At 36.5% G+C, this 18,862-nt stretch overlaps 1 protein-coding gene across 1 annotated transcript in view; it reads left to right on the top strand.

The window, feature by feature from the left end:
• gpr158a (G protein-coupled receptor 158a) overlaps positions 1–18,862 on the top strand; it is a 70,892-nt gene that overhangs the window by 27,580 nt on the left and 24,450 nt on the right. The window contains exons 3-5 of the mRNA XM_014992010.2: positions 6,664–6,766; positions 11,539–11,765; positions 14,374–14,442. Coding sequence (XP_014847496.2) covers positions 6,664–6,766; positions 11,539–11,765; positions 14,374–14,442 — 399 coding nt within the window. The remainder of the gene's footprint in view (positions 1–6,663; positions 6,767–11,538; positions 11,766–14,373; positions 14,443–18,862) is intronic.

The raw sequence follows: 18,862 nt of genomic DNA, 5'->3' as shown, positions 1-18,862 counted from the left end.
ACAAAAATGTTCAGTGGTTAGTACGATAGGTCCCCTTTCCTTGTCTTTTATCATTATCCATACATATGGAAAGTTCTCACTTAGCTAGCTCTTTTATATAACATTTAGTTTTTTTTCCTTTATTGAAAATTAGATTCATTTTGTTTTAAACATTTCATTTACTACATGTTTGTAAATAAATCACTTCAGTTTATTTGTATGTCACATTTCAGAAACAAGCCAGTTCAAAGTGCTTTACGTCATAAAAACACAAAAATCCGTTGATTTAATCATGTTTACACATTTTAAATACGTTGGTCAACGTTTCATTTCTTATGATTCAAAAGCAACTAACTGGTGTTTTGTGGCGTTAGTTAAATATTATTGAAGTTGAGGGGACAAAAGTGGGTTTTGCACTTCAACTTTTAACCCTAAAAGTGATATTTCTGCTTATTGTTATGCAACAAATAAAATAAAAGTTTGGTGCTTTTCTTTGATGAGAACCACAGGCTTGTATTTTCATGCTAGTAGACTCTCCACTGCCTCTTCATTTACTCCTCCTTCATTTGACGCTACGTCTGTCTCCTTTTCCCTCTTGTGCTGACTTGGTAATTTGCAGCCTACCTGGCAGCGTTACTGTAGGTACAGGATGGATGGCTCTTTTCCCTCCTTCTGCCTTCCTGTTCACGTATTCTATAGTTCAGTCTGTAATTACTTGATGATAAGCTTTCCGCAGGCTTCATGTTGCACTCTGTAGGGTCATTTCAAATATCTGCCGAGTCCTATTAGAGCTTGATTAGGCGCTGTGCTGGACCGGAAGAGCGTGGGCTTGTTTCAAAGAGAGAGGAAGGGGATTCAGAGGGCTCTAATTAGCAGGAAGAATTATAAGCAAGTTTCTGGTTTCCTGGTCAGGTAGAAGACCCCTGGCCTCAGCAGCAATTAGTGCTACACTTTGAGTTGTTTTTTAATTTAATTCCCCTGATTTATTTAATCTGAAGACGAAGAGGAGAGCCGTGTTTGATACATGTGGACGTTTAAGTGCAGGAGGTTCGGACGTAAGATGAGTAATTAAAGTGATATTTTAATGTAAGTGGCAAATTTTTTTATGTTTTTGATGAAATTATTATTTTAAAGCCTAAAATTCTGACATTGATACATTAATCATTTAGCATTAAAAAACCTTAATAAAAATATGTGAAATTAGTAATTTCCAGTTTTTAAAAACACTAATAATTACTTTTTAAACAATAATAATGTTTAAAAAAAACATTTTTTTTAAACATTACTTAATAAATGTTTAAACATTGTTAATGTTTTAAAAAAAATTGAATAATGTTTTAAAAACAATATTTTTAAACATTATTCATGTCTAATAAACATTAATAATGTTTTTGAACATTATTAATGTTTATTAGACATGACTAATGTTTTTTGACATTATTAATGATCAAAATAATGTTAATAAACATTATTAATGTTTATTAGACATGACTAATGTTTTTTTGAACATTATTAATGATCAAAATAATGTTAATAAACATTATTAATGTTTATTAAATATTAATAATGTTTAATAAACATTAATGATAATTTTTAAACATTATTACTGTTTAAAAAATCTAATCATTATTAGTGTTTTTTAAACAGTTCTTTCAACTCAGCAAAAATATCAGATATACTTTTTTCATGCACTAATGTGTTTAATGACTCAGTTCTCTTTACTTTGAATAAATAAAAGTAAAGTTTGAGTCAAGCTATTACAATTTTACAGTGTTTCGTATTATTCTCTTTCCCTCAATATTTAAAAGCTGTGAATATTTTAATGCATTCTTCTATTAAAAATATTAAAGTGAGCCAACAAATAACACTAAAAATATATCATGATGCAAAATAAAGTGTATTTTCCTCTGTTCTATAACAGCCACTATTGCCAATAAAACCTTTAAAAAAAACAGGAAATATTTCGTTACTTGTGTTCACTAAACGTAAACCTTCAGCATTTTACCTCTTTTTAAAGTATCAACTAGAAGCAGCGATTTTTTAATTATTGCTTTGATTGATAGAAACAAGATCCAGAGGAGGTGAGAATAAAAATCTGTCATTTTATGACTTGCAGGTGAATTTGTGCTGCAAAGTTGCAGCTCAGCTGGTGCCGTGCTGAATGCGGCCATCTTTCTCTCTTTTAATGTTATGTGACGTCGTGATGTTTACTCACGTCTACAGAAGCTTGATAAGATTCCCAGTCAGCATGCTGAGCTTAAAACACCATCATGCATAATGTCGCCTCAACTCAAGTCAACGTATTCCTAAAGCACTTCAGCTGAAGAGTATGGAAGTCCATCTCTGCCATAAAAGAAAAAAGCTCAGCGGCAACTTTTAAAGTCATAATTATGATCTTTAAAGTTGTAATTTTGAGCTTAAAAGTTGTAATTTTGAGCTGAAGTCATAATTACAAACTTAAAAGTCATAATTTTGACTTCCAAAGTAAATTATGAGGTAGAAATTCACACCTTTTCTGTAAGGTGGAATCTCATTATAATACTTTGACTCTCATAATTACAACTCTGACAGTCAGAATTATACCATCTCCAATTATTATCAATACATTTTTGCAATTTAAATCAAGTCTAAGTTGATCAAAAATGGTTTTAAATTGATTAAAAATCACATTTGTATGATTTGTGATGGTGACAGGCCGACTATGATCTAAATTCAGTTATTAAACCTCATGCTAATGTGGGGCTTTGAGTGTTTTGCATGTTTCTGTTCTGAGCTCTCGCTTGCTGGTCTAACAGCATGGTGCGCGTCCGTAAAAAGGTCCTCACCGGTGGCCATGCAGGCGTCCCGATGGCAATTAGCTTGTCACAGTGTGCCTGATTGACAGCTGTCACAGCCGGGATGCTAACCGCTATGAGCGGAGCCGCAGGGGGGGCCCGGGGTGCAACCGCACAACCTGCAACAATCTGTGGGAGTTTCTCAGACACGTGACTGTCACACAGCGTTAATGAGATGGGTCGTATTCGCTTATCTCTGCAGGTAATGAAGATGTCAGCTCTGTAACAGACACTGATTTGTTTTTATCATTAGAAAAGCTGTCAGCAGCTGACGGATAGTCGCCTTATCAGGAACAGCAGCTGAAGATCCTGTAACCGTTTACTGCACACCTCGTTATTTCTCAGTGATTTGATGCATTTTTGCCTTCAGCTTGTTGTGAAAACAGCAACATGATTAACTCCTGCTAATGTAGAGTAGCATCATTCCTGCACACAGCTGAGCATGGGCTTTATTTTTATATGGTCTGTAGTTTCAAGACTTTTTATGCATCTGTTAATTCTTACAAATATTACGTCATGCTAAAAGTATTTTTTTTGCTTTTATAATCTTCATAAAATATGAATATGCAAATATAACGATGTAAATTTATGAAGATTAAAATGGAAGAAAATAATTGTAGCACAATGTAATATTTATAAAAATTATTTACTTTTATATATATATATATAAATTCCCTTCTCACCCTCCACGGATGGCCTCTCTCTCTCTCTCTCTCTCTCTCTCTCCCCCCTCCCTCTCTCTCTCTCTCTCTCTCTCTCTCTCCCCCCCCCTCCCTCTCTCTCTCTCTCTCTCCCTTTCATCCTCTGAGCTCGGGTCCTCTACCAGAGGCCTGGGAGTTTGAGGGTTCTGCGCAGTATCTTGGCTGTGCCTAGAACTGCACATTTCTGGACTGAGATGTCTGATGTTGTTCCTGGGATCTGTTTTAGCCACTGCTCCAGTTTGGGGGTGACTGCCCCGAGGGCCCCGATGACCACAGGCACCACTGTGAGGCCCTGGTATTTCTCCAGTTTCTCGTGCTCCTTTTTCCTGATGTTGTGGTCACTTGGTATTGCTACATCCACCACAACGGCTTTCCTCTGTTCTTTATCCACCACCACAATGTCCGGTTGGTTCGCCATTACCATCTTGTCTGTCTGGATCTGGAAGTCCCACAGGATCTTAGCTCGGTCATTCTCCACCACCTTTGGGGGTGTTGCCCACTTTGATCTCAGGGCTATATATATATATATATATATATATATATATATATATATATATATATATATATATATATATATATATATATATATATAGTACACTTAAAATAAGACAAAACTAACTTACAAGTAACTTTTCAGCAAGAAATACCGATTTGTCTTAAGTATATAATGCCTTAACATTAAGTAAAAAGTACTAGTTTCATTGCCAGATTATTTAACTTATAACGAGACATTTTCCCTATAAGTTAATTTATCTGCCAAAAGAACAAAAACTTTTCCATCAATATTAACGAATAATTTAGTGAAAACGAGCTCCTTTATCTTGCTGAAAACTTACTTGTAAGTTAGTTTGTCTCATTTTAAATGTACTAAGGTATTTGCACTGGAAACTAGATAAAAATACTTGGTAATATGTTGTGTTTTTGCAGTGTATTTGATGACCTGTTGAAAAATCTGTGGTTCACGGCTGAGATCACATGTGACTGATGGCAGGTGGCCGGGCGATGGGCTGCTTCCCCGTTCGCCAAACTCCACAACCTTTCATCAGTCTCTGGACTGGGACAAACGGCCAGAGCTATTCCTGGCTGTCCTGTCACACACGCTGAAAATATGCAAACACACACACAAATATACCTGTCTCTGATCATTTCCTCTCATGTCTCCATGAGGTGGGCATATTAACAATGGCAGCCGGCTGCTGCGGCGAGCACCAGCTGTCCCGAGGAGACGGCCGCAGGGCAATCAGAGATAAAACCAGGTTCCTGACTGATGTTGCACTGCAGCTTCAACCTGGAGGATTTTAATGAAGGGATCTGCAGCGCTACAGACTAAATAAGAAGGAAAGACTTCAAATATTTTACAGGCACATTCTTTAGCTCTGATACCCACAGGATGTGCAGCCATCGCACTTCATTAAGCCACCCCGTGACTTGGTTTGATTTCAGAGATCGAAGCTTGGCGTCACTGGTGGATAACTTCTTCCAGTTTACACCAACAAACTAAAAAAATCTAATCTGAAGCTTCATCAGATTAGAAACCCACAATACTTTCTAAATAATCTACTCTAAATGGGCCAGTTAACAGATATTAGCCTGGTCCTTTGACAGAGAAATAAGAGAATCAGAAGAACAGATTGTTGAGATTAGTGGTTAGAATAAGAACTGAGCCATCCATCCATCCATCCATCCATCCATCCATCCATCCATCCATCCATCCATCCATCCATCCATCCATCCATCCATCCATCCATCCATCCATCCAACCAACCAACCAACCAACCAACCAACCAACCAACCAACCAACCGTTCATCCATCCAGCCAAGTTGACTTACCATTCAGAAACCACTTGCTACATTCTCGTTGGTTGTGCAGGAGGCTCCACTTCTTCTTTTCAAAGATGTATTATCATAGTATAATTGAGCATCTGTTTGCAGCCATTTTCACCTGCCTGTGTAAACATTGAGTTGGCCAGCAGCCACATAAACGGCTCAAAGTGACTAAAATCTCATTTTCTAATAATTATTTTATTCAAAAAGTATACTGAACATGTTTTGTGTAGACCACCTGCCTTAACTTGTTCAAGGAAGCATAACAGACATTCCATGAAAACAGTCAGATACGAGAGAAAACTGAAAAACTAGTGATGGAAGAAAGTTTACGAACCAGGAAGCTAAACATGAAGAAATCAGGGATAACTGAAGATTATGTTTAAAATATAGTGTTCTCATAAAATGAAGGTATTATTAACAGTTTAAGCCTCATGAAAAACTTCAGTGGAGTTCATTTATAGAACTTGCTCATCAAATACCGACCTGATAATTACTTTGGGTCTGTGAGTCTCGGCAGGCCTCTCATGGCTCCGTCAGAGCTCTGCAGAATGAAAAAGGTTTTCCGAAACCACCAAGGAGCTTGACGAACTGTCAGAAATAGCAGCAGACCTCCAGAGCTTGGTCCACTGCAGCATTTACACACCTCTGGAGAGTCTCTCTCAGTCAGGTCACAAACACTTCGCGGTGCCTCAAGTGTCGGTGGAAGTACTAGAGCTATTTTGAGTCCTGCATCGTTTCTTAGGGACTATGCCATATTTTTACTCCTTTATCTTCAAAACAATTTGTAAAAGAGGATAATCAGATATTTATAGATCAATTCATGCACACGCTAGACCAGGGGTGCCGCCAGGAATCTTGGGCCCCCCGACAAAAATTTTGATTGGGCCCCCCCATGTGGAGCTGCTGTTAATTTTTTTGGGTTTTCTGCTCATGAATTTTACATCCAACAGTCCACATCCAATATGCAAGTAGGTTGCTTAAATTTTTTCTGTTAGTTTTAGATTACTGAAATATCTCCCCATGAGCAACAGTCAAAAGCAATGTGCAACTACACATAAAGCAATCCAGACTTCTCAAAAATGCTATGTAGTTGGGTTTTATTCAAGCTGCAGTACATAACTTTAATAAAAAATATGTTTTCTCCATTTTGTTAAAGCTGTCATTTCCTCTCATGTCTCATAACAAACTGAATCAGTTTGTTATGATATACGGTTTCCCTTTTGATATAGGATAACACTCAAGTGCATCCCTAATTGTGTTCCATTTATTTTTAATGATTTTGTTGTAGTTGATGCACGGTGCATGTGCTCTTCTGTTCCTAGTGTCTGCCGCTGCGTGGTCACGGGTTTGTCCTGGATAAATACCAGTGCCAGTGTAAAAAGGGATTATACCACCCCAACAGAGTGGCAGTCAATGGCTTCACAAGTAAGTTACAACAAATCTATGCTGATTTCTGCATGTTAACATTGTTCATGTGTTTGATTTGAATGGCAGCTTCAAGTTGAGTTTATCTGAGTGAGATAATATCAATAAAATGTTTGTAATTCAGCACAGTAGCATGTGTATTCAGCAGTACAGTACAGAGTTGGGCAGTAGATAATTACATTTACTGGAGTAAAGTAAAAAAATTACTTTTATTAGTATTTTAACTATGTTTGACTTTTTACTTGTACTTGAGCAGTTTTATGATGAAGTATCGCTACTCTTGGGTAGAATTTCTGGATACTCTGTGAGTAACTTAAATGAATGAAAAACAAAAACGTTTTAACCAAACATTCACCAGACACAGACATACACCTGCAGTTTTTGTTCAAATTTAATAAGTTTTATTTTGAAAAATGTTTATTTTGCCGTATTTTGTTATTTTATAATTCCGCTATGAATTATTTCCACATAACTTTATATTTTGGTCCGTCTGATAGTGTAATTTTTATATGTTAATTGTTTGATGTTTTCGACAGTTTCTCAGTAGTTGAGAAGACTTTTTACCAAATACTTCTTTACTCTAGAGTAATTTCTTGAACGCTACTTTTTACTTTTACTTGAGTAAAATTTCTGGGTGCTCTACCCACCTCTACTTAAATATTACCTCAACATTATTTGCATTTTGTTCCAGTTCAGTTTGGTGTGACTTTAGACATACTGTAAGGTATTGGTCAGGTGAACATTTAAAAAGACGATCCACCACTTGCTCTCCTCTTAAATATTGTTTTTCCTTATTCGTTTCATGAGACTTCATTGTCTCAAGTCATTGGCCTTCTTACTCAAACCAAATAAGTAAAATTAAGTAAAATAACAAATAAACAGACTAAAATGTGTCCTTTAATTGAACAAAAATGATTGTCATTTCTGTAGTTCCGTTAGCATAAATCTGATGTTGTTGATGCCTTCTGGGTTGCACACAGATGCTATAAGTTATGTCTGTTTATGACATTCCCTTGCAAGCAGTTAGGCAGCTGTGAGGTCTTTTTTATCCCAAAATATGGCCGAAGATTGAACAGTAAGTTCATTTTCCCCTTCATTAAAGTTTATGATGAGCGTTTATGTTCTCGGTCTGGAAATGGACGCAGCCTCGCCACCTTGGGAGGCTAATCCAGTTCGAGATGGGAAATATCTTTTTAATGATAGTTTCTATCTGCAGTTTATTCTGTCTGCTGCGAGTTAATTAAAAAGGAGGCTTTTTGCAAACACAGACCCCCAGTGGTTTCCACCTGCCCTCTTTCAATTTCCCTACCAAGCTTTCATTTTAGTCATCTTTCCGTCCTGCTTCATCCCACTCAAACTCCCTCTGGTCTCCTTTTTTTTTTTTACCATATTGTTCGCTTAGTCTTTGCAAAATATGTTTGAGCTCATAGTTAACTTGAATGTTCTTGTTTCACACCTGGAAATGTGTTTATTTTTGCTCTAGTTTTTGGTGTCTTCTTGAACTTTTTCCATTACAATAGATTGGAAATGATAACAGTAATAGCTAAGTTTGGCTTGGAAAGCCATAAAAAAACATCTGTAACGTCATTTTGCAGTAGAAGCCACTCTACTCACTTCTATGTATATAAAGTTATTGTATCCAAGCTTCTTCTGACCATAGTAGTACCAAACCAATGAATATACGTGTGACTCATTGCTACGGAGATGAGTAGTCCCTTTGAAGCGATTGGTGATGGGCTTTGAAAAAAAAAATGGGACAGTTCTTTTTAAAGGCAAAATCCCTTCAAATCTCAAAGACAATAGCTTCTTCCCGTAAAGCCCCCATCAAAGCTCCATAAGTCTGTAATCTGTTATCTATGCAGCCATATGGGCGTCTCTCAAGGGGTTTCTATACAAACCAATAAACAGTTCTCTTTTTACCCGTTTATTTATGTACAGTTTGTTTTGTTTTCCTGAGCGTTTGCTGTTGTAATCAAAACATTCGTTCTGTCCAAGTTTCTTATTTTTAGAACTTTTTTTCAATCCATTTATTTAACTACATATTCAGTCTCACTGATAGTTTTTGAGTAGTTGAAAAGTGCATATTTTTAGTCTTTACAAGGCTCATTACTGTTAAGGTTCCTTCCTATGGTTTTCGGGTAGACTTTGTTCAATTTGGGACAAAAATTGCAACATTTGGTACATTTTCAGCTGCTGCAGTTCACTTTCACACTCCACTGTGTCAAACAATTTAAATTAATTGAAAAATCTGTTCCCTTCCTCGCCTCTGGAGGCACCGCACTAAGAACCACTGAAGGAAACCACATGAAAACCTCTGAAGAAGACATGAGCACAATGTCCTTCTTCACGAAATAAACAAAAATGAAGTAGTGTCAGATTTTAGCGGTTGTAGGATTTCACTTTTTTCTTTGATAAAAAAGCGTCAAATATTGAAGTCAAATTTCTTTTTAGCCATATATTTGTAACCCTTTTTGTCTCAATATGGTTGATTTCAAAACAGACAAATTCAGATTCACTGTATTTATTCTTTCAAAAGAGCAAATCAAGTTAGTGGATAACATCAGTCCAACAGCTTCTGCTACAATATATTAAATAAAATACAATAAATAACCCTAAACAAACTACAAAACAATATCTGCCAATGAGCAGTTAGCACCAGTTAACATTTGTAAAATTAAACATGGCTAAAATGGACATTAACTATGATGACAGTTAAAAATGTTTACAAAACATAGCAAAATTACTGATGAAACACTGAATATGATTACATTTGTCTAAAATATATGTTAAAATATAACACCTGTAAAGAAAACACAGAGCTGATCCTAATACATACCACAGTTACCGACGGCAACAGAAAAAAAGGGGGCGGAGCTGTCAGTTAATGGTTGCTATAGTAACTACCAACTGCCAAAAGCAGGGTAACAGAACGTAAAACACCAATAAATATCTGGAGAAGCAACTTCTTCACTAAACAAAATGAATTCAAAGAATAAATAAACAGATTTTGACAAACTTCACATCTATAATATTGTTAAAATAAAACCTTGTTGCATATATAACATGTTTATAACAACTGATGGTAACATGGTCGGTTGATTGTGCTATAAAATGGCACCATGTGCCTGGAATACATAACGCTTCCCCTTTTCAAGCCCAAAGTTAATAAAACAACATCTTTGTGGCTCCATACGAGTCACTAAATATTACCTGGCTTGTAGGGGAGTTAGTTAGGGAGGGCCTCAGCACTTCAGACAGCAAAACTATAATATACCTACATAGAAATAATTATTGTATCTGTGATATCTTCTTTATTTTAGCAGCAGTAGAGTGAATTTTTGCTTTTCTGTTTTAAATAACAGCAATTTGATCACTTCCTGTGTAATTGTTTCATTTTTTTTATTAAATAACATTAAGCTGTTATTTTTTCTGTTATCTTACAGTGACCTTACAAAGTTAACAGGTTTTTTCCTTTTTTTTTTACAAGGTAGCTGTTTTTACACGAGCTCAGCACAAGTGGATGTTGACTGTCCATGTTCACACATATTGATTGGTTTCTCCTGTGTTGACACATTGTCAATGATACCTGTTCAGGTCAAAGAAGGATAATCGTATTTATTCAGTGGTGCTTCACTCTACTACAAGCCAGCAAGAATGTCAATAAATAATAATAAAAAACTGTTCCCTCTGCTTGTATTTCCTGAAATGGAAACAAGAAAACAATGTAAGTAAAGTAAAACTTTATGGGAAAACATTATAGAAATTTTAGATGACTTTTTATAGAAAATGTTAAATCCTTAGTTGAGTGGAAAGGAGAGGAAAGCATAAAAAATAACTGAAATTGAGTTATGTTCCTAATTTGTTCAAGCTTTTCTGAGTACTGCAGCACAGCTAACTGCAAAAGGACATTGGAAAAGTCTAAAACCTTTCAGTCATGATTTCTGAAGGGTGAGAACCAGTTAGTACATATTAAAAGTTTTTCAATTTTTGGAAATTTTCTGAGTTTCAAAAGTCACACATTTTCAACTTCTGAAACTTGGATGTCAAAATTATTTCTAAAAAATTTCTGATATTGATGTCAACATTTGAGTTTTTTCTAATAAACGTTCAACTTTTAACACTCGAAAAATTCAAAGTTTTTTCTGGAAAACTCTAATAAGACATTTTCCCCATGTTTTAAATGAAATAATCTGCCAATAAAACTATTATATTGTTATCAATATTAAGGAATTATTGACTTAAACAAGCTCATATTTTTTGCCGATGAGTTAGTTTTGTCTTATTTCAAGTGTACTTAGATATTTTAGAAACGAGACCAAAGATACTTGGTAAGATTCTGTCTTTTTGCAGTGTTGGGATAGAAATGGAAGGATGTCACTGTTTGCTGCAGTTTTTCAGATTAAAATAATCCCAGTAAATGCAGTGTGGTTGAGACCTAAAGCTGTTTGTAGAGAAAAAGTTCTGAATTTGTTCATCTTCCCTCGCCGTGTCCCTGCACCCAACTGTAGCAGTGTTACAAAACATATGGTATAAACTTCAACTTTAAAGTTTTAGGAAGTTTCCTACTTTTACCATCTTATCCCAACTTTCGTCAGATTTCCCCAAGGCAACTTAACCTAACTGCTCTCTTGCGAACATATCTTTTTTCTAGCAGCAAACATTCTAGTTCATGGACACAAAATCAATATGTGGGAAAATTATTTCTTGTTACTTTTTGCCTTCACTTGTCGTTGATGTGTGCAAAGTTTGACCGCGTCGTCGTCCTCTGGCAGAACCTGGGCGAACGGGGAAAGCTGGATTTGGCGGTCCGGGTGAAGATGACGGCTCTCCCAGCGACTGCCTGCCCTGCCAGCAGGGCTGTGCTTTCTGCAAAGACAACTCTCCCTGCGTGGTGCTGGAGGACGGCGCCCTTCGCTTGGCGGTGCTCTCCTTCCAGTGTCTCTGCATGCTGATCGTCTTCATCAGCATGGTGCTCATATACCACTTTCGCAGGAATAAGGTAGGCGTTATGAGCTAACCCTCCCCATCGGCGTCAGGGCACCAGCACTTTGAATTGCCTCGTTGCTGAAAATGTGCTATATAATAAAATTACCTTACCTTACCATACCATACCATACCATACCAGACCAGATCCCAGACCCCAGACGAGACCAGAGCATTAAAACAGCTCAAAGGAAAGACTAAACAAAAATTAGAGTAGTGTGCAAAAGTCTTGAATCATCCCTCAATTCTTTATTTTATCTCAAAAAGTAAGACTTTTCTGTAGACCTTCAAAATGACCTTTATTAATATTTTTAAAGGCTTTGTTTTTAGTTTCTTTATAGAGCTAATGTCAACAATTCAGAAAATTAATTAATTAATACTTGGTTTGCACCGATTGCAATTTTTTGGCCGATTGCTGATCCTTAAAAAGCTGATCCTGATTTTGGATAATACCATTTTTCTGTCTGTATTGATGCTAAATATAGTAATAAAGTCATTGAGTTGGTAACAAACATGCAGACGTGACTCAGTGGGTCGGTCTGTCAAACCTGCAGAAGAGGACAGAGGTTGATTTCTAGACCTTTGCTGAGGTTGATGAGATCAGTGGATAAAATCGACTTCACATTTAAAGCAATCAATCAATCAAGGAAATTTACACTAATAAATTGGTTCCCCCCTAATTAATATAACTAATAGTTATATAGCTCAAAATATAATCACTAGTGGTGTTTTCACACCAGGTAGTTTGGTAGATTTGGTTTGATTCGGGACAAAAGTTGCAACATTTGTTACATTTTCAGCTGATGTGCTTCACTTTCACATTACACTGTGCCTAATGAACCAAACTAATTAAGAAAGCTGTTCCCCTCCTTGCCTGTGGTGGCGCTGCACCAAGAAAACAACACAAAAACCTCTGAGGAAGACACTGACCAGAACTGTTTTCTTTACAAAATGTAAACAAAACTGGAGAAATGTCAGATTTTAGCAGTTGTAGGATTTCTCTTTCGTCTTTGGTATAAAACCACGAGCCGTTTCTCCAGCTAGCGCTAGGCTAGCGCATTTGTTTTGTATTATGTGTGAAAAGAAATCACCAGAAAATATCACAAGTCAACAAACCCAAGAACTGATTTGGAGCAAAGTAAGTGAACTGTAGATAAACACATAACGTTCATGTACAGAACCATGGAAAACTTTAACAGATTTCAAAACAGTACGGCATCTTTGAAGCAAAAAGTAGAGAAATTAATTGATGGCTTAAGATGTCTGCGTACAACTGTATATATGAGAGCAAATATTTTATTAAATTTACCTCTTAAGATGTTTAATTTAATAACTCTACTTGGCATATTGATATTTTTATTCATTTCATTCATTTTTTGTTAAGACAAAGCAGCTTTGCTGAAATGCATTCAGCTTATTTGATATCTGTTATCAAATTTCATCCTCAAAGTTGGCATCAGTTAAGATCCTTCTCATAAAGTTCAGTACAAAAAGGCCAAAACTGGAAAAGTGCAAAATGACAAAGATGCAAAATGACCCAAACAAACAAAAGCTTAATCTGTGTAACTGAAAATAACTGACTTTGAGTTTTCTTTCCATCATGACGACTTCCACACTGAAGAGTGTTGTATTAGTATTTGGTTTGGTGCTTACACTTTGGCCTTTCAAACCAGCCAGTCGAACACTAATTGGATAATCAAAATCAGTTAATACTGGTCAGAATATCTTGTTTATCTTTACAGGAATCGTCTTTAAATTTAAATAAAATGATAACGCGAGTGCAGCAAAACTTTATTATTAAAATCTGCTTCCATATCCACATTATTATTTACTGTTGAATCTATTTATAGAATTTTGATAAAACATTAAAACCTCTTTGTATGTTTTATTTTGATTCAAAATAAAATAAACATCCCTCATGTGGTGAAGAGAAGTCAGGCTTCACTTTTCTTTTGTATGTATTTTTAATTTGGTGGCACAGCTGTATTCCTCTTTCTGAGAGCCCCTCAAGCATCTTGTCAATTAGAGGACACAATGTTACAAAAATATATTACATAAAGGAAGAACAGGACGTGCTTGAAATGGTGACTCCATCAAAATAATAATAAAAAAAGCTTTAAAGGAAGAGCTTTTACTTTATTCTTTTTCATGCCCAATAATAAAGAGGCAGAAAATCTTTCTTTCATATCTTTTAGCTAAACTCTGTAGGCATTTGGTAACCACTTTGATTTGACATCACATCATAACTTATTAGAGTTTATATGCAAGAAAAAATGTTTTTATTAAATTGACAATTTGAATATTAAAGATTTATGTCACGTTTATAGAGTCACCAAAGAAAATTTTAACACAGAGATCATGAGTTCAACCATATGGGCAATGAAAAACAATCCGAAAAATAATAAAAATGCTTAAAATAACTGGACAGCTGTTTATTAAAGATAACTTTGTGCAACATGTTTTTTAAATTATGAATTTGGAAAGGTAACATAAGATTTTACTGGAAATGTTTTGTTTTAACATGTAAAGTCAAATAAGAACTGTTTCACTTTTATTTTCATTTTGTTTTGACTCATCCTGAAAGAAAGAAATTAAAAACCTGTAACGTCTTTTTGCTTTGGCAGAGCATCAGGGCGTCAGGCCTTGTCCTGCTGGAGGCCATTCTCTGCGGCGCACTCCTCCTCTACTTTCCGGTAAGACGCTCTGCGCAAACATCTACTTTCATTCATTTTGAATCAAGACAACCTGGAGTTAGTCGTTTACTCTACAGCACACATGTCAAACTCGAGGTCCAGGGGCAAAATCTGGCCCATCGTAGCTTTTTATGTGGCCCTCTAGACTCCAAATTACATCAATAAACCTGCAGTTTTTCACAAATCCACAAAATTCAGGTAAAATGAACAAATCCCCACATTTTTTTTCTGATTTACTGCAAATTTAAGTTAAAGTAACTGCTGCCTAAGCCTGACTTGACGTCAAGTGATCGATACGCTGACTAATACAAAGTCACATTTAGCATCATACATTAGCGCAAAAATTCCTTAGAAATATTTACAAATTAGCACCACAAGTTCAAAACAATCATGAAATCCTGGATGGACTGACCAGTGTGAGAAGATGATCGATGTTATTTAATCTTAAGTAACACTTACTGAATGCTGAAACAAACAGCTGTTTATTGATATCTTAACCGTTTAATTGGTTTTATCAAGACGTTCTGGCACAGAAGAGCATTCAGATTTTTGATTTGGCCCAAATGAAAATGAGTTTGAAGGCTGATGTTATGGCAGTTTTTCCACAATGACTGTGCGCGTTTTCTGCAACCAGAAATACTTTCAAACTTTGTCTTTCTCTAAAGAGAAAACACATAATTCAGCTTCTGTATTCCTGTACGTCTGGTTCTGTTGATGAGCAGAGAGTGAGTGTGAGAGAGCAGAAGAGGCAGAAGCAAACATCCTGCGGCTTGTTGGTGACCCCCTGCCTAACATACACCATCAAGTCGCCATCTGTTGAAGAGCCTCACATGCTGCCTCTCAGTTAATCACACAGTTTCTTCCTTTCAGTGTGTTTTCTTTAATTTAGGAGGTGTTTTAATTAATTAAATACAGACGCATTATGCCAACCACACCCAGGCATTTTCTCCCTCTTTGAAAGTCAGCAGTGGGTAAAATCTAAGAAGAAACATTGAAATCTGTAATTTTCAGATTTTGTTTTGCATTGAGAAATATTTGGACGACATGACAGGAGGCATGTTTGTTTGATATTTTTGGTTTATGGAAAGTGAGACGTTTCAAAGACGTCCCTATTGTTGAACCACATTTGAGGGCATTGCCCCGTTACCTAGCAACCGCAGCAACGCCCGGCCCCGTTACCTAGCAACCCAAATGGAATTCCAGCATGTTTGTATCTGCTGTACATGGAAAAGATGAGTGTTTTGTTTGTTGTCTTGTCATCCAGAAACCACTTTCTGCATTCCTGTTGGTTGTGCAGGAGGCTCTACTTCTGCTTTTCAAAGATCTTAGATCTTAAGATCTTCTTAGATCTTAAGATCTAAGAAGAATCTTCTTAGATTCTTAAAATCTAAGAAGAAACATTGAAATCTGTAATTTTCAGATTTTGTTTTGCATTGAGAAATATTTGGACGACATGACAGGAGGCATGTTTGTTTGATATTTTTGGTTTATGGAAAGTGAGACGTTTCAAAGACGTCCCTATTGTTGAACCACATTTGAGGGCATTGCCCCGTTACCTAGCAACCGCAGCAACGCCCGGCCCCGTTACCTAGCAACCCAAATGGAATTCCAGCATGTTTGTATCTGCTGTACATGGAAAAGATGAGTGTTTTGTTTGTTGTCTTGTCATCCAGAAACCACTTTCTGCATTCCTGTTGGTTGTGCAGGAGGCTCTACTTCTGCTTTTCAAAGATGTATGGTTGTCTAACTGAGCATCTGTTTGCAGCCATTTTGACATGCGAGTGTAAATGCTGAGCTTATTTGGATTTGAAGTGACAAGATGCCCTAAAACATCTCGTACCGATCATTATCTAAGAAGAAAATATAATGAACATGTTGTGTTTTGCACATAGATCTATGTTAAGCATAATAGGTCACCTTTAAAGCACATTTGGTGTTTGAACTATTAAAATAGACAGTTGTAATAATTTTAGTGGTATTGTTTTCTAGTTTCACTGTGGGTCCACCGTATGTAAACTTGACTTCACTTGTTTCTGGCTTTGGGATCAAAATTAAGCAACTGATTCTGTAATAAAGTGGGTAAAGGATTTAAAACATATGTTAAGCTTTCATATGAAGCTTTTAGATCAGCTTCCTTTTGTCTCAGTTTGTCCTATTTAAAGGATATAATGATGCTTATGACAAACTGGGGGTTTATTAGCCACAAACTGAATTAATATAAAGTGCGAGAGAGTATAATTACTTTAAAAACAAATCAATTTGTGTCGATCAGTTCTATTTCAAGTCGAACCTCATCATTTCTTCAGATGATTAGGCTCCCCCCTAACACCCACGAACCCATTGATTTACCTTGAGCCACCATTATATCTTCCTCTTTGGTGCTCAGGGAAATGGATAATTGCAATTTAGTTGCAATCATGCAGAGCTGCACGCCTTGTGAAGCGATACAAAGTAAACGTAATTAAAGCCAGCTGATTTAGAGCTGGCTAATCAATGCAATTTGCTGCGACAAGGTCCTGGAAAGTGGTAATGTTTAAAATGTGCAGAATGAAAGTGAGCCTGGGAGCCAGGTTATTGCTCAGCGAATGAATGAAAGGCAGATATTTCTGTTTCCAGCTGGCGTAGTGATGGGAGCGGCTGCTAAAAATAGAGGGCTTGTAAAGGGTTGAGCTTCACTTTGTAGATTAACTCAGATCTGCGGAGTGAAGGCGTCTGGATTCGGTTTGATCTGTTCTGCAGAAGTGGCCGCCGTCGCTGATCTCGTTTCCATGGTTTAATGTCTTTGCTCGACACCGGACCGATCTCCACCCTGATGCATCTGCATGCGACTCCTGTGCATCGCACACAATCCAGAGCTGCAAGGGCGAGAAGCTTTACTCTAAATATAGATCCTGAAATATTCCTCCAACCCTGCTGCTGCTGCTTCCATTTTAAATAATTCTACTGTTATTAAGCAGCTGGACACGCACGCTGCTCCCACCGCTTCTTTCATGGAGGAGAAATGCTTTTCCTACCCCAGCACACTGCAAAAGTCTTACCAAGTTTTTTTGGTGTAGTTTCTAGTGCAAATATCTTAGTACACTTAAAATAAGGCATAACTAACTCACAAGTAACCTTTCAGCAAGTCGTTCGTTTGTAATTATGTAATTCAGTCATTCCAAGTCGGAAGTGAGGGAACAGAGCGACTGAAATTGTTTTCCAAATTTGGTTTTTCCAGTTTATTCATGGCTTCTACTTGTTCGAGTCGAGCTAATTTGTCTGTGAATGTAACACACCTGGTTGGGGCTCACAGACTCAGTGTTTACAAAAGTTGGAAACGGCTAGCTTAGAAACCGACCCGTACTTCCCCCCTCTTGATGTGTTGATTAAATTACAGACTGCCTGAATTCACACCACATGATTTATTTTAATATGTCATAAACAGCGTTTCCCCTTAAACTGGAGCGGCATTAAAAACGTACGGAAGACGAGACGCTAACCAGTTTTTTCCATACATGCTAGGCTACAAGACAGTGCGGCACTGTCTCCATGGCTACGGTTAGATGCGTACCTTCTCCACAATGCGATATTTAACATCTTTCTAATGATACTTTCTTATAAAGTAAATGAACATTAATCTTCTTGCCTTCTATAAAGTGTTTGCTGCTAATCTGCGGTTACACCAAGCGCTAACATTCATGCAAACACCGCCGTATCTTTCCTCATTAAAAGTTATAAAATAAAATGACACTTTGGTTTCTATCCTTGTCTGTTTGTTCAGCCGACCGCCGCGTACTGTGACCATTTTTACTGTGAAATCAGCCAAATAAAAGTGACTTTAGGCCATCAGGTGAGGAGGAGCTCATAGGTTGTTTTGACGCCCGTCATGGCGGAGCGGGCCGAGTTTTGAAGAGAGTGACGCCACGTACAACGGGTCAATATGAGATTGTTTTAAATCTGGGAAAGAAATACTTGTTGCATTGACAGATTATTTTTCCCATGTTATACATGAAATAATCTGCCAATAAAACTGGTACTTTTTCATCAATATTAGGGAATTATGGTCTCAAAACAAACTCCAATGTCTTGCTGATGAGTATTACAGGTATACTAAGAGCTTAGCTTAGCTGCCAAGTTAAAAATGTCTTATTTCTAAATTAGCACAAAAAATCTTTGATTTTTTTTTTTTTTTTTTGCAAAAAATCTCAAAAACCTGATCTTTCTGTTGCTGAATTCAAATCTCAGATATCATTTCAGCTTTTTAACTTAGCCTGTAATTCCAGAGAGATTAGGCCAGTCACTGTTGCTTTTATATTTTATTATTTATTTGGCCAATTTTGTGTTTTCTTATTGCCTCGTGTCTTTGGTTTTTAAATTTCTTTATAAATAAAGGAGCGAATAAATGATTAAAATGAAAAGTTTAATTTTAAGAAGGATTCAT

This window comes from Poecilia mexicana, unplaced genomic scaffold, assembly GCF_051168715.1.
Source record: "Poecilia mexicana isolate PSO_F unplaced genomic scaffold, ASM5116871v1 scaffold_20, whole genome shotgun sequence".
Lineage (NCBI taxonomy): Eukaryota > Metazoa > Chordata > Actinopteri > Cyprinodontiformes > Poeciliidae > Poecilia > Poecilia mexicana.
The sequence above is the reverse complement of the archived record's forward strand: the minus strand, read 5'-3'. Positions and strand labels throughout refer to the sequence as shown.